The sequence below is a fragment of the Crocuta crocuta genome, unplaced genomic scaffold (genome assembly GCF_008692635.1).
Source record: "Crocuta crocuta isolate KB4526 unplaced genomic scaffold, BGI_CrCroc_1.0 scaffold253, whole genome shotgun sequence".
NCBI lineage: Eukaryota > Metazoa > Chordata > Mammalia > Carnivora > Hyaenidae > Crocuta > Crocuta crocuta.
In genome coordinates this window covers 5,041,505-5,058,129 of record NW_027529451.1, presented here as the reverse complement: position 1 = coordinate 5,058,129, position 16,625 = coordinate 5,041,505, and the positions used below count along the sequence as shown (strand labels likewise).

Genomic DNA, 16,625 nt, shown 5'->3' with positions numbered 1-16,625 from the left:
GTCAGGTCATCATATCACAGTTCATGAGTTCAAGTCCCATGTCAGACTCTCTGCTAAGTCCCATGTCTGCAAGTCTCATGTCTCCCTCTCTCTCTGCCTCTCCCCAGGTTGCACTCTGTCTCTCAAAAATAAACATTAGGGGCACGTGGGTGGCTCAGTCAGTTAAGCGTCTGACTTCAGCTCAGGTCATGATCTCCCAATTTGTGGGTTCGAGCCCCGCATTGGGCTCTGTGCTGACAGCTCAGAGCCTGGAGCCTGCCTCTGATTCTGTGTTTCCCTCTCTCTCTCTCTGCCTCTCCACCACTCATGCCTGCTCTCTTTTTTTTTTCTCTCTTTCTCAAAAATAAACATTAAAAATTTTTAATAAACATTAAAAAAAATCTGTATCTGTTTAATTGAATGCTACTCCAAAAATCTGAGTAAATCATAAAAAATCATTACTATTTAGACTATTTCATTATGTGATTTACGATTTACTCTACATTTTGTGTTCCTCAAAAAGTCCAGAAAAATAAACCGGAAAAGGAGACACACACCAGGCTACAACTGTAATCTAGAATCTGGTTTAAAATTTGCTTCATGGAAATAATGCAACATTGTTCTCATATATTGATTCTGTAAACATAACAAAATTAAGTATAATACAGTAAATGCTACTTTTATCTGATTTATACCTTACAGTTTGAATCAAAGTCTAGCCCCCTCTGAAAAGGAACTGATTTTTTTCTTTTTTTAGATTCTGTGTCTCCCTCTCTCTCTGCCCCTTCCCCGCTCATGCTCTATGTCTCTCTCTGTCTCTCAAAAAATAAGTAAATGTTAAAAAAAATTAGAAAAGAGGTATTTAAACTTGTTATAATGATGGCTAATTAAGACAGAGCAGTTTTTTTATTTTTATTTTTTTACTTTATTTTTCCTTGCATATTTTTTTTTACAAATAGTTTATTGTTTATATGGTTTCCATATAAAACCCAGTGCTCATCCCTACAAGTGCCCTCCTCCATGCCCATCTCCCCCCTCCCCCTCCACACCCATCAGTCCTTAGTTTGTTCTCAGCATTCAAGAGTCTCTCATGGTTTGCCTCTCTCCCCCTCCCTAACTATTTCTCCCCTTCTTCTCCCCCATGGTCCTCCATTAAGTTCCTCCTAATCCTCCTATACGTGCAAACATATGGTATCTGTCCTTCTCTGCCTGACTTATTTCACTCAGCATAACATCCTCAAGGTCCATCATGTTGCTACACATGGCCAGACTTCATTCTTTCTCATTGCCATGTAGTATTCCATCGTATAGATAAACCACATCTTCTTGATCCATTCGTCCATTGATGGACACTTAGGCTCTTTCCATGTTTTGGCTATTGTTGAGAGTGCTGCTATGAACATTGGGGTGCATGTGCTCCTATGCAAGGAACTGACTATTTTTTAAACAGTTCTAAATCCAAATGCATTCCAGAGTTTTGTACAAACCAGATTTCCCTCTTAGTTATTTTTCCAACAGACAAGATTCTTTTAAGAATGTATTTCAGTCACAGTACAATTATTTGTGAGTATCTGCAAAAAGTTTACCGACACTTACTTTATTATTTGGAAAGAATGCCAATTACAACTCAAGGATCATCAGGTAGCTTAAGTGAAATGTGATCTTGTGCTTAGATTTTATAAACAAGGGATAGGACTGTGTAAAGACCACATTTAATTTTGGATTAACTTCTCTTAAAGTGAAAAATATAAAATTCTTACAGCAGAATCACTGAAAGCCAAGGTCTAGGAAACGAGACATAATAAAAACTTGCTAATGAAGTGATGGCAGAATAGTTAATGTTTTATGTTAATTATATTTATTCACCTTAACAATATTTCTAAGTTTCAAGTTATGTAATTCTTTGCTTTTGTGTTCATATGTACACTTTTCACACCTAAACTTTCAAAAATAAGTTGCATAAATTAGTCAATTAAAATGTTAAACTCATCTGCCCTGACAAAATTCCCTATAATTAAGTCATGTAAAGATTCAGCATTTAAAGATATAACTTACTTCAGGACTCCTGGGTGGCTCAGTCGGTTAAGCACCCTATTCTTGGTTTTGGCTCAGGTCATGATTTCACGGTTTGTGGGATCAAGCCCTGAGTTGGGCTCTGCACTGACAGTATGGCACCTACTTGGGACTCTCTCTCTCCCTCTTGTCCATTCCCAGCTCACACAGATCCACTCTCTCACTCTCTCTCAAAATAAACGTTTAAAAAAACAAAAAAGGTTTAACTTACTTCTAAAACAGATTGCACCTTTCTCTGTGAGAAGAAAACTAGCCAATTTATTCAAGACTATTTATATACAATTATAATTTTGTTACAAAATTTCCCTGTTATTCGGAAGCAAGAGAATCATAAGCCATGAAGTCCTACAATATAGGTATGAATTAACAAACGTAACTGAGTACCACTAACTCCATGCATAATGACCACAATATACTTTGCTCAGTTGTTTTAAAAATAATTCAGCTGTATTTGTCAGGCATAGGTCTATTCCTTGCAACGAATGTCATGACACCAGACCTGAGTGGCATACACAAGAACTTATTGGCAACTAATCTGTATTATGTCCATGTCAGAAAGGGGGAAACATGGTAGGCCTCATGCTGCTCTCCTCAGAAACGCTCGTTTGCGAGGTTGGCCTTTAGCTCGTGTCTGACAACTTGGATTTTGGGAGGGTTCCCACCATTCCCTAATTGCTAAGAGGGGCTCACCACGTCTCAACTGTGTAAACCATATGGTTTATGCCGAACACCTGCTTTCCTTCTGGGAGTCTGAAATTTTGGTAATGCTAACCGAAGGAGGCTCATGTGACAAACTCCTCATAAAAACTGTGTCTGAAAGGGGCGCCTGGGTGGCTTAGTCGGTTAAGTGTCCAACTTTCGCTTAGGTCATGATCTCGTGGTTCGTGGGTTCGGGCCCCGCATTGGGCTCTGTGCTGACTGCCAGCTCAGAGCCTGGAGACTGTTCCAGAGTCTGTGACTCCCTCTCTCTCTGACCCTCCCCTGCTCACGCTGTCTCTGTCTCCTAGAAATAAAAATATTAAAAAAAAAAAAAACTGTGTCTGATGAGTTTCCCTGGTGGACAACCTTTCACACATGCTGTCACAGCTCAACACGGGAGGAATTAAGCACATCCTGAGTGACCAGGAGAGGACCCTTGGAAGCTTGCGCCTGGTTTCTTCCAAACTGCATCTCATGTGCCTTTTTCCTTTGCTGGTTCTGCTTGTGCTCTTTGCCTGTAATAAATCTTAGCCATGAATATGAGGGCACGAGGAGGCCTGGGAGTCTTCCCAGCAAATCACCAAACCCAGCAGTGGTGGTGGTGATCCTTGCCACAGTCCAATGCAGGTGCAAAGGAGGAGAGCTGGACCTTATTGCTCTATATTTCTTAGAGTACATAGCATAATCTTATACGTAACAGGCATGCATCATGTTTGGGGATTTATATACTGCCCTCCTAGTCTATCCAAAATAGTGCACCTCCACTTTAGAGTTAGTTAACACTGGTGAACCGTTAAATGACAAAAATATATGTGGCAATAATAGCACCAAACACCAAAGGAAAAGTTTTTGGCAGGTTCGAGAAACACAGTTGGATAGATTGACTGACTACTTTGACCATTTGCAGTCTATTGCCCTCCGATTTGTTTTACTAATGTTCTGGTAGTTTTCCGCCTGTAAACATCCTAAAGACTATCCAAAGCATTCTTAATTTGATTTTCTTTTTTGTCAGTTTACATTAGCTTTGGAATTTAGCAAATTGTAACATATTTAATTGCATGTGACTGACAGAAGACAGGCATTTTTTTCAAGCTTCTGAGTTAACTACAGCTCTGCAATGTTTCAAAGAGATGAACAATCCATACTTCCTTATGCTTTATCTAATTTCTTTAGAAGTAACCCCACCTGGGGCACCAGCGTGGCTTAGAAGGTTAGGTATCTGCCTCTTGATTTGGGCTCAGGTTATGGTCTTATGGTTCGGGACTTCGAGCCCCACATCAGGCTCTGCATTCACAGAAAGGAGCCTGCTTGGGATTCCTTCTCTCTCCCTCTGTCTGCCCCTCCCTCCCTCTCAAGGATGAATGAATGAATGAATGAACCATTAAAAAAAAAAAAACCTAACCCCACCTATTGGCCAAAAGATCAAAAAGACTGCAGCAGAAGACAATGATACAAAAGAAACATTAAAATAAGGTAAAAGAAGGCCCCAAGGATGAAAGGAATCAGTGGGCAGGAGTTTACACCTAGGGAAAAGACAGCTCTGGGCTGTTCCTGATGACAGGGTAGTATTTTGGTTTTGATGGGTCATAGCAACAAGAAAAAGAAATGTTATTTTATTTAAAGCAAACTTCATTATTCAACATGGAAACTTTACATCAAATGCCAACTATGCAATTCAAAAACAGCAACAAACAATGAATTTTTACAAAATAGCAATTCAGGGACTCTACCTCTCGTGGACTATTATTTCCAGAAGAGAAATTATAGCCCTAGAATGCATACTTTAATATATACATATGATCTATAGTACATATAATGACAAACTATACATTACATACAATATATGACAAATGATATTACTAACATAGAAAATATAAACCATTAAATTAGCAAAGAGTCAAACACATGGAAAAGTCAGAGTGGAAGTAAACTCCAGAGGTCATCAACCCGTCTTTCTAAAACACCACAAGTTGGTAACTCCCAGATCCAAGAAAAGCAATGATTCCACCACCACACTTGATGGAAGAGCATTTCTGTTTTTGGCTTTTGGGAAGTAGGCAGACTGGGAGAGAGATAGGACATTCTAGACTTTTCCTTAAGTTCCATTCCCAACATAGTTAGTGATCACTGCGTTAACATCTACAAATGCACTTTGGTAATTTCTGTTTGGGGCTCTACTCACTGTCAATATCACTCACAAAAGAAGAATATTATAAAGTTTAGTTTTCTATCCAAATCAATTGATCACTTGCTTTTCTGTTGATATGTGTCCTACCAACAGTTTATAATCTTGTCGAAGTTTACATAATAACAAGATCAGGATTTTCAATTCTACATCTAATCTCTAAGTCAAGCCACCTTGACTCAAATCAAAGTTAAATTCCAAAAAAGGTGAGGAGTACTACTTTTGAAAAAGAACACAATAAAGCATATTTTATAGAGACAAAGATGGTCAAAGTTGACCCCAATTTAACACAAACACCACTTGACTGTCACCCAAAAACTGAGATTTTTCTGGTTTCAGGTTATAGTTTTCACTATTTCAAATCGTAAGGTTGCCATGACTTTATAAAAATCCACTGCAGAAAATAAGAATTAGGTATTTGTAAATAAAAGTTAAATTTTAGAAGTATTAAGGTACATAACAATGAAACATTCTAAATGTTATCTGCTACTTAAGGCAAATTTTAATTATATTTAAACCTAAGACAAAATGTGCGACTCAGACTAAATCACTGAACAGTAAAAACCAATAGTGTATATACAGATAATGAAGGTATCATGGAAACTGGTTAAAAATTATAATGAAGAGAGAACTAGTAAGAATATAGCAACCTGGCTGAAATTGATATTCATTAGGGTACTCTTCACATCAATAGGGAGCATTTGGACTCTGTGGTCTTTATCAGTGTCCCAGCTGGTAATGGTTGAAGGTTAATGCCTTACCCCATTCTGTTCCATTTTCTATCCTAATTAGCCCTCCAAATCTATAGCTGTGAGCACCAAGTGTCTGTGCTCAAAAGAAACTAATTAATGCTAGCAAATTAGATCAAGTCCAAAGATCCAACAGCCAAACTCTTAGTTAAATGCTCCTTGTTAATAGGAAGTGTAGCTGTCAATAACTGCTGTTGGTGACTATAATGAGGCATCTTTCTTTCACTGAAAGTGATTTCATTTCTCTTTGTCCCCGGAAAAGCTGTTCCATTCCCTTCACAAACCTAAGTTGCTGGCAGGCTGACCCAATTCTTATGATCAGCTGGGTTGAAATGACATGCAAAAAAATCAAACAGAAAAGCTTTCCGACATTATCAGGTTTCAGGCACTTAGCAGAAAGTCAGATCACTTATTAAAATTCCTATATCTTTATCCAAGAACTATACAATTAGCACACATAATGTTTTTATATAAAATCCTATAAGCAATTAATAAGGCAAAGGCTACAAATAGTAAATAAACTACAAGGGAAGTGTCCTCATTTCTAAATTACATCTTAGTGCTCAGTTCAAATGTAGCTGTTCTGCTACTGCTTCAGCAATACCCAGTGCACAGTCTTACTAAATCACATGGCTAGGCAGGAAGAATACTAAAGATTATTGTTTTATAAAATAATCAATTTTAGATTCTATAACTCTGTTTTTGGACCATATGGCCTAAAGATAATCAATATATGATTATCTATAGAAGATTCAAATATTCAAAAATCAATAGTTATAACATGTTCTAATAGAGGCAAATGCACTGAAGTAACCCAAGCAGGTCTCAAATTTTAAGATGCTTTCAGTCTTCTGGAGATTTTAAGCATATTTAAAAAAGCAAAAGCTTAACCACGTCAATGTCCTAAAACCTTAACTTTTGATAAAGAAGTGACGAATCACTAAATGCTACATCTGAAACCAGTTTTACCATGTGTTAACTGACTAGAATTTAAAAAGTAAAGATTTTTCCTGTTCCATTATATGATAGTAGCTGTGCCACACAAACTAATAAATGTTTTAAAGTTATACTCTCTTTCTTTCATTTCAAAAGCCAAAAACACAGTTACATTGACTAAGAGTAAGCAAAGGCAGTTCTGAAACCCAAACCCTAAATATTCTGCATTTTCATCTGAACCGTGTGAGTAAAACCTCAATCGATAACTGAATTAGCTAGCTTTATTTCGTTCTGATTATCAGGATAATGTGTTAAAAACACCATAAATAGGGGCACCTGGGTGGCCCAGTTGGTTGGGCAGCCAACTTTGGCTCAGGACTGATCTCACCATTTGTGGGTTCAAGCCCCATGTCAGGCTGTGTGCTGACAGCTTGGAGCCTGGAGCCTGCTTCTGATTCTGTGTCTCCCCCTCTCTGCCCCTCCCCTGCTCATGCTCTCGCTCTCGCTCACTCTCTCTTAAAAATAAACATAAAAAATTTAAAAAAAAACCATAAATGTATCTCATATTCATCACTTTGGACCAATGTATCAGGCATAAGTAAATTTTCCTAGGACTGAAAAGTTAACCCTGTAATTTCATTACACATTGTTAATTTTTTTTCCTCCCTCAACTGAGTCAGGAATTTTTTTTTTTTTTGTAAGTTCTGAGGCAAGTGGAGGATTACCTCTTGAGATGATCAGCACGACACCTGCCAAGGCCAGCTTTGCACCAAACCCTGTCTGCAGGTGGTAATGGGCTAATTTCTCCTGACACCTGGGGCTGTGAGTGGAAGGAAGGTACTCTGATGAAGCAACTAACTCATACTGAAAGCAAAAGTAGTATCGCAGAATGACACTAGTTAATTATCGGTAACATATTTATTCATGGATGCATTTATTTTCAATCTAACTTGTGAATGGATCTGAAACTAGAATAGATCATAATAAGTCATTAAAGAAACAGACGTGATCATCACACGATGTCCATTCTGAGAAATTACTCTTCTTCTACTGCTTCCTATGATTCCAAAGGTCATTCTCAAAGGAGAAGAGCACCAAAGGGACAGAAATGTTCCCAGCATCCGAACATTACTGACACGGTCCCGAAACACAGTTGACACAGCCTGGCCCCCTGCAGAGAAACTGGCTATGGAACTGCAGCCCATCATCCTCACTAAGAATCAGTGCGGTCCCTCAAGGAAGAAGACTACAGGGAAAGGTGAAGAAGGGGAGCCAGATAAACAGTTGACCTCAGCAGAATTTTACCACTTCTTTTAGATGGCCATTCCAGGGGGGAGATTTTTTTTAACAAGACATTTCTACAGAAATACTGTTGTCTGTTTTTCTAATTACCCACCATGTATGGCCTCATGTTTCACCTTCTGCTGCTCTGTTTACAGGTTTTCACTGAATGTTATTATATATTAATCAACAATTTATCTCTATATTTATAGAATACAGGAATAACTCACGTTAAGAAACATTTTTCCAAAGAAAATATGTGTATATGGGTGCCTAGAGCATACATTTACAGAAATATCTTTCACTTAAAAATGTAAAATACTGGGGCACCTGGGTGGCTCAGTCGGTTGAGCATCCGACTTGGGCTCAGGTCATGATCTCGCAGTTCATGGGTTCGAGCCCCATATCGGGCTCTGTGCTGACAGCTAGCTCAGAGCCTGGAGCCTGTTTCAGATTCTGTGTGTGTGTGTCTCTCTCTCTGACCCTCCCCTGTTCATGCTGTGTCTCTCTCAGAAATAAATAAAACATTAAAAAATAAAAATTTTTTTTTAAAAAAGCCACCCAGGTGCCCCTCAGTTAGCATCCAACTTCAGCTCAGGTCATGATCTCATGTCTCGTGGGTTTGAACCCTGCACTGGGCTCTGTGCTGAAAGCTCAGAGCCAGAAGCCTGTTTCCTATTTTGTATCTCCCTCTTTCTCCCCCCCAACCCCCCAAAAATAAATAAACTTTTAAAAAAATTTTTTAAAAGAAACGTAAAATACAGAGAAGTAAAAATAAAAACAAAAACAAAACCCAGACTCATTGTAAGTACTACTGGGATTCCACTAACAATTCAGTAATAGACAATGACCTCAAAGAAAATCATCTTAGAATATATATTTATCTGTGTGAATATGTTGATGAAGAAAACACAGGTACATGTTACATCTGATGTTTCTTCTTTCCCTATCAAAGTCACCAGAATAACTTGTTTCTCTAAAATACAAATACCAAGTTTTTCTATATATAACTGTACTTCTGGGAAAAAATATTTTTTACTAGTAATTTGGGAGAATATTTTTAAATTGTAAATGAATTGAATACTGATTGGAAGTTCTGAAAGCTGAAATACTGGTATCTCAGTGAAAGGGTGAGAAACAATTCATACATATTAATTCATTGACTACTTGACTCTAAGGCTAAGGATTAAATTCAGATCATATTATAAAAAATGTATTTGATCTTTATATGAATATTTGAATCTTACCTTGAACTTGTTCAGAACATCTCTCTCGGGCTTTCTCTCTCATTATTTTAGGGATCAAAACATCCTTTTCGACATGTCTGAGATGTTGCTCTGAAAAAAACAAGACCTTTCTTTAATATAGTGAAGTCTGAAGTAAATCACCAGTTTAGGGAAGAAATAAGCACTCTGGTTAACTTAAAATAAAACCCTACACAAACATACTAAAACCTGACTCTTAAAACCTCATAAAATTGTGGGTATTTTAGTCACTGAAAGTCATTCTGAATATTTTCTATACACAACAGAAAAAAATGTGGGACACAGACAGTATCTTTCTCAAAATTTCTGCAAGCTATATGACAACACTTTATTGGATCACTTTATTGGATTACGTATTCCATGCAGTCTTGTCAAAATTAGTCATAAACTAAAAGAGTGTAATTTTCCTTATTAATATAGTCCACAGATTTTTATCAATACTGAGATACAACCAAGGATAGATGAAGGGATCCAAGATTAAGAGACAAGGAAGTAGTTTCTCAGCCTGGTAGTGAGTAGCCTAAGAAAGGAAGAACAGGCAGAAGAAGAAGAAGGAGAAGTACGTGTGCATATAAAAACAGCATGTCAGATTTCTGTGAATTTTGAACAAAACCACCACAATTAGACTAAAATGGTAGACAGAGCATATCTACCAGCCTCTTAAATTCAGAAAGTCCTGAAAAACAAAGCTACCCCTTGGATAGGTGTCCTCAGAAAAATCAAAATGATCAGGAATTTCTTTGAAAGACAGAAGGCAGAGGAGATGGGATGAAAGGAGGTAATCATACACCCACAGGCTTTTTCCCCAAGAAAAAAACTGATGCCACAAGTAGGTACTGCTCCATGCTCCAGAGCAGCAAAAGTGGGAAGCAAGAGACTTCCCTGAAGAAAACCAAAGCCTAATTGGTTGAAATACCTCAGTAGGAGCAAGTGGATCAACTCTTCCGCTGCCTCCAGACCCAGGGGTAATACAAGTAAATACATGTATCTATCCCCAAAGGATCAGCAAGTTTCCCAGTGACACCTACGAAGACCAGGAACCCCTCCACTTTCCCTGGTACTATGCGATTCCCAACAACTTCTGGGTGCAGGCAGCGATGAACTGATAGAGAATCTGCAGAGTGTGTAAAAGGGCTTCTCAAAAAGCAAACAATACAACAGCCAAGGAGCACCTCAATTTGATGGACAACACGGTGAAAGGGAGAAACCAACTTTAATCAAGAAGTATCCAAATGTGGAGAATTAAAAGAAGAAAAAAAATTTTAGAGTATAATAAATATACAGAGGTAAAGGAAGAGATATGAGTCCTCAGCCAGAAATGGATCATAGATTACCTACATGCACTTTGAAGATAGGTGTGAAGCTCAAAAATCCTAAAAGCTTCACAAGGGAGAAAGCACTACCTTCACAGAGGAATGAGATTCAGATTTACCTCATGTTTCACTGGCAAGCCATGGATGCACGAAGACAACGGAGACGAAACTTCAAAGTTCTGAGGGTGCATGACTTTATAACCAAGATTTCCAAAACCAATGAAGAGTGAAGTTAATATTTTCAGCCAAGAAGGGACTGAAAGGTTTACCTCTTGCATACCCTACTGAAACGAAGTGATCCCCATTGTTCTATGATAAGCCACCAATCAAAGTTAGTGGTATAAAACAAATATTTGGTTATACAGAGAGATCCTACAGGGTAGGAACTGAGAAAAACAAAGCAGAATTGCCCCTTCTCTGCCTCACATTATCCGGGACCTCATCCAGGAAGAGTCAAATGACTGGCGTTGACTTCAACAGCTGCAAAAGCTGAGGTTGGAGGATCCACTTGGAAGATGACCTCTTTCTTCCCTGACGTATCTGACAGCTGAGCTGGACTGGCCAACGAAGGCTCCGTGAGGCCCGTACACCAGAGCCCCTATACGAGGCCTCTCCACCCGGCTTGGCTTCTCACAGTAATAGGGAGGTCATGGGAGGGAGGACTGTGAAAAGAAATGTCTAGAGACTACGTGTTTCAAGGAAACCAAGTGAAAGCAGTATGTCTGGCCTTTCTGACCTGGTCACAGAAGCTGTGAACCATTTCTACTGTATTACATCGATCGAGTCACCAAGGACAGGCTACACCCAAGCACAGGAGAATCAAAACTCCATTCTTTCTTGCAAGGCCATATTACAGAAAACATGAGGAATGCAAGATAATGTTGTGACCTTTTTTTTTTTTTACTGTGTTTTTTTTTTTTTTTAAGTTTATTTATTTTCAGAGAGAGAGAGAGAGCACGCATAGGGGCAGTAAGAGAGAGAACCCCAAGCAGGCTCTGCATCATCAGTGATGCGGAGCTCAAACCCACAAACCACAAGATTAGAGATTATGGCCTGAAGTCGGACGCTTCAACAAGTGAGCCACCCAAGCGCCCAATATTGTGACCACTGTAAAACAGATCTGCCACAAGAAGTAATAGAGAATATCCTCAGCTAAAATAAAAATGAATTCATGAGACACAAATGTGATATAAAACATAATAGAAAAACATACATTTAAATTTACATATTAAAACTATAGGGGCGCCTGGGTGGCTTAGTTGGTTAAGGGTTCGACTTTTGCTTAGGTCATGATCTCACGGTTCGTGGGTTTGAGCCCCGCTTCGGACTCTGTGCTGACTGCCAGCTCAGAGCCTGGAGCCTGTTTCAGTCTGTGACTCCCTCTCTCTCTGACCCTCCCCTGCTCACGCTGTCTCTCTGTCTCCTAGAAATAAATAAAACATTAAAAAAAAAAACTATAAAGTACCTGAACCATATCAATTAATTTGACCCATTTCCAGAATATTCCACTTAATAACAGATGAATATTAACCAAGATAAACCATAGTCTAGACCATGAAAAAAATCTCAATAAACCTAAAAGAATTCAAGTCATACAAAATATGTTCCCTGACACCAATGTAATTAAGTTACAAATCATTAACAGAAAGATGTCTTGATAATCTCCAAATATTTGGAAACCAAATAACACACTTGAAAAAAAAAATTTTTAATGTTTATTTTTGAGAGAGAGAAAGACATAGCACGAATGGGGGAAGGGCAGAGAGAGACAAAATCTGAAGCAGCCTCCAGGTTCTGAGCTGTCAGCACAGAGTCCTACATGGTGCTTGAACTCACTAACTGAGAGGTCACAACCTGAGCTGAGGTCGGAAGCTCAGTGGACTGAGCCACTCAGGTTTCCCTTAAATAACACCTTTTAAATAACCCATGCAGGGGGAAGGGAGGCGGGGGAAATAGATACAAACAAGAGAAGGAGGGAGGCAACCCACAAGAGACTCTTAAATACAGAGAACAAACTGAAGGTGTGGGGGCGAGGTAGGGGTGAGGGGAAAGTGGGTGATGGGCATAGAGGAGGGCACTTGCTGAGATGAGCACTGGGCGTTGTATGTAAGCTAATCTGACAATAAATTATATTTTAAAAACATAAAAAGTAAGTAATCCATGCAGCTAAGAAGAAATCAAAAGGGAAATAAACTATCTTGAAATAAATGAAAATGAAAATAAACCATATCACAATTTGTGTGAGGCAGTTAAAACAGCACTGAGAGGAAAATCTGTAGCACTAGGTCTACACTCGAAAAGAAGAATGGTCTTAAATCAACGACTTAAGCTTCCACCTGGAGAAATCAACGAAGAATAAACTAAACACAAGACAAAAGAAAACAAATAATAAAGATCAAAGCAAAACAAATAGAAAATAAACAAAATGATACAGAAAAGCACTGAAACCAAAGCTGGTTCTCTGATAAGATTAAATTTGAGATCAATTAAAATCGATAAACCACTAGCCAAGAAAAAAGAGGTATCACAAATATTAAAAATGACACACATTTTGGGGGCACCTGGGTGGCTCAGTCGGTTAAGCATCTGACTCTCAATTTTGGCTCAGGTCATGACCTCACCCATCGTTCGTGGGATCGAGCCCCGTGTCGGGCTCTGTGCTGACAGTGTGGAGCTTGCTTAGGATTCTCCCTCTCCCCCTCTCTTGGCCCCTCCCCCACCTGCATGCACACAGGTGCAGGCTCTACCTCTCGAAATAAATTCTAAAAAATGATTTTATATAATAATGTATTCAAATAATATTTAAATGTAAGCCAATAAAATTAACAGCACAAACAACCAAAGCTAACTCAAGACATAGACAGATAACCATTCAAGCCCTGTATCTATTAAAGAAATTGAAATCAGCGCTCAGTTCGTTAAGTGGCTGACTCTTGGTTTTGGCTCGGGTGGTGGTCTCACAGTTCATGGGTTCGAGCCCTGCATTTGAATTTTATCCTGAGAACAATGGGAAGATGCTGCAGAGTTTTAGGCAGGTAGAACCTTCTTTCCTTTTCACTGTGCTGACAGTGCAGAGCCTGCCTGGGATTTCTCTCTCGCTCGCTCGCTCGCTCTGCCCCTCCCTGGCTTGCTCTCTCACTCTCTCTCCTCTCTTTCAATAAATAAGTAAATAAATATTAAAAATTAAAAAAAAAAGGAAATTGAATCTGTAGTTAAAAGCCTTCTCCTCCCAAAAAAATGATTTCAGACAAAGACAGCTGAACATGAATTTGAACAAACATTAAAAAAATAATAATACCAGGGCACCTGGGTGGCTCAGTCGGTTAACAGTCCAACTTCGGCTCAAGTCATGACCTCATGATTCCTGCACTGAAGCCCCACATCGGGTTCTATGCTGCCAGCTCAGAGCCTGGAGCCTGCCTCAGATTCTGTTTCTCCTTCTTCCTCTGTCCCTTCCCCTGCTTTCTCTCTCCCTCTCTCTCAAAAATAAATATACATTAAAAACAATTTAAAAAGAAGAAATAATACCAATTCCATACACTCCAAAAAAAAAAAAAAATTGCTGAGTCCAGCAGCATCCAGACACCAAAACCAGGCAAAGACATTAAAGAAAAACTACAATCCAATACGCCATCATAAGTATAGATGTAAAAATCTTTAAAAAAAAAAAAAGAGTAGCAATTTAAAGCCAATAATATAAAAAAGGATACTAGTTCATGACTAAATAAAGTCTATCCCAGGACTACAAAACTGACTTAACATTCAAAAATTGATAAAAGTGATTCATCAGATTAAAAAGCTAAAAAAGGAAATAAGTATGGTTATTACAACAGAGAACATACATCTGACAAAAATCTAACATCTGTTCCTAATAAAATCTCCCAGTAAAGTAGGAGCAGAAGGAAACATCCTCAACATGATAACTGGCATCTACAGAAAAAAAAAAGAAAAAAAAAACCCACTTGCAAACATTTTCCCCATAAGATATGGAACAAGGCAAAAAAAGTCTGCTCTTGATATTTATACTCAACCTTTTAACTTGATTTTCTAGACAGTTCAATAAAGAAAAATAAAAGATTGTCTATCTAGAAAATCCAATAGAATCTACAAAAAAGCTATAGAACTAATAAGCAAGGTTTCCAGATGTAAGATTAATATACAAAACTCAAATGGAGATGACAAAATAAAGCTTTTTTAAAAAGAACTACATTTGGCTCAGGGAACTGCAGGACAAAAAATAAAAGAAACTTTTTAAAAAGTCTATCACTTATTTTACCAGAGTCTCAGAAAAAAAGGAAAAAATGCAGAGCTAAAAAAAAATTTGAAAAAATAATAGCTGAAACCTTTCCAAATGAGGCAAAAGAGGGGCGCCTGGGTGGCTCAGTTGGTTAAGCATCTGACTTCGGCTAAGCTCATGATCTCGAGGTTTGTAAGTTTGGCCCCACGTCCCGCCCTGGGCTGACAGCTCAGAGCCTGCTTCAGATTCTCTATCTCCCTCTCTCTCTGCCCCTCCCCCGCTCAGGCTCCATCTCTCTCTCCCTCTCTCACACACAAAAATAAACATTAAAAAAAAATTTTAATGAGGCAAAAGACATAAACCTATTAATTCAAGAAAAACCGTTAAAAACCTAAAGAAACAAATCATAATAAAACTTCTGAAAATGAAAGACAAAGAAAAATCTTCAAAGCATCAGAGAGAAATATAGGAGAACAAAGATTCAAAGGACAAAGGATTTTTTTTTTAGGACTGAAAGATGAATAAAGACAACTCAGATGAAGAGAAGTGAAGGTAATTTCTTGTCAGCAGACCTATTCTCAAACAATGGCTAGAGGAAGTTATTCAGACAGGAAGGATATGGTAACAAAATGAAACTCAGAATAACAGGAACGAAGAAAAGGCAACAGAAAGATAAATATACTATTCTTTCCGTTAGTTTTAAATATTTTTTTTAAAGTTTATTTTTTTTATTTTGAGAGAGAGAAGGAGAGAGTACAAGTGGGGGAGGGGCAGAGAGAGAGGGAGAGAGAGGGAAAGAAAGAATCCCAGGCAGGCTTCCTGCTGTCAAGTGTGGAGGCCAACACAGGGCTTGATCTCAGGAACCATGAGATCATGACCTGAGCCAAAATCAAGAGACGGATGCTTAACCGATGAGCCATGCAGGTGCCCTGAATTTTAAATATTATTTCTGACAGAAGCAAAAATCATTACATTCTCAATGTATATAAAGGTAGTATTAAAAATGACTATACCGTAAAGGGGAGAAGGTAAAGCAACTTTGAGGGTAGCAAAATTACCTATATTCCACTTAAATAATAAAATGGTCATGCTAGCAGACTGTGATAAACTATATTAGACAGTGTAATCTTTACAACCACAAAAAAAATTAAAAACCAATATAGATAAATCAAATGGAATATCAACAAATTCAAAGTATTTTCTCCCACCCTGATGGAATCAACTAGATATCCAGAACAGAAAGCAGGAAGAAAAATTTCCTAACAGTTGGAAATTACACAGCACTCTTCTAAAGAATTCCTAGATCAAAGAAGTATCAAGGAAAGGAGAATAATATAATGACCTGAATGAAAATAAAAACAAAACTTACTAAAAACTAAAGCAGTGCTTGTAGGGAAATGTTTAGCAATAATGCTCATATTAAAAAAGAAAGTCTCTTGGGCCACCTGGATGGCTCAGTCAGTTGGGCATCCCCTTGATTTCAGCTCAGGTCATGATCTCAGAGTTCCGTTTGTGAGAGAGAGCCCTGCATTGGGCTCTGCTCTGACAGAAAGAAGCCTGCTTTGAATTTTCTCTCTCCCTCTCTGCTCCTCCCTAGCTCATGTTCTCGCTCTCAAAAAAAAAATTAATAAACAAAAAAGTCTCAAACCAACAATCTACATTTCCATCTGACAAAACTAGAAAAAGAACAAAGAGAACCCAAAAGAAGCAAATAAAAAATAAAAATAGTAGCAGAAATCAGTAAAATTGACAACAGGGAAACAAATGGGATAATCATTACTGAAGAGTTTTGGGGCTTTTGTTTTAGAAAAATTAAAAAAGAAAAGGGCCCAAATGGCCTCACTGACAAAGTCTATGAAATATTTAAAGAACAAGTAACACCAATTCTAGCCTCCTCCTGGCACATTT

General features: G+C 38.1%; 1 protein-coding gene across 1 annotated transcript in view; it reads right to left on the bottom strand.

The window, feature by feature from the left end:
- Window positions 1-16,625, bottom strand: part of CMC1 (C-X9-C motif containing 1) — a 95,955-nt gene that overhangs the window by 58,831 nt on the left and 20,499 nt on the right. Inside the window, exon 2 of the mRNA XM_077760744.1 lies at window positions 9,150-9,239. Within this exon, the coding sequence (XP_077616870.1) occupies window positions 9,150-9,239 (90 nt within the window). The remainder of the gene's footprint in view (window positions 1-9,149; window positions 9,240-16,625) is intronic.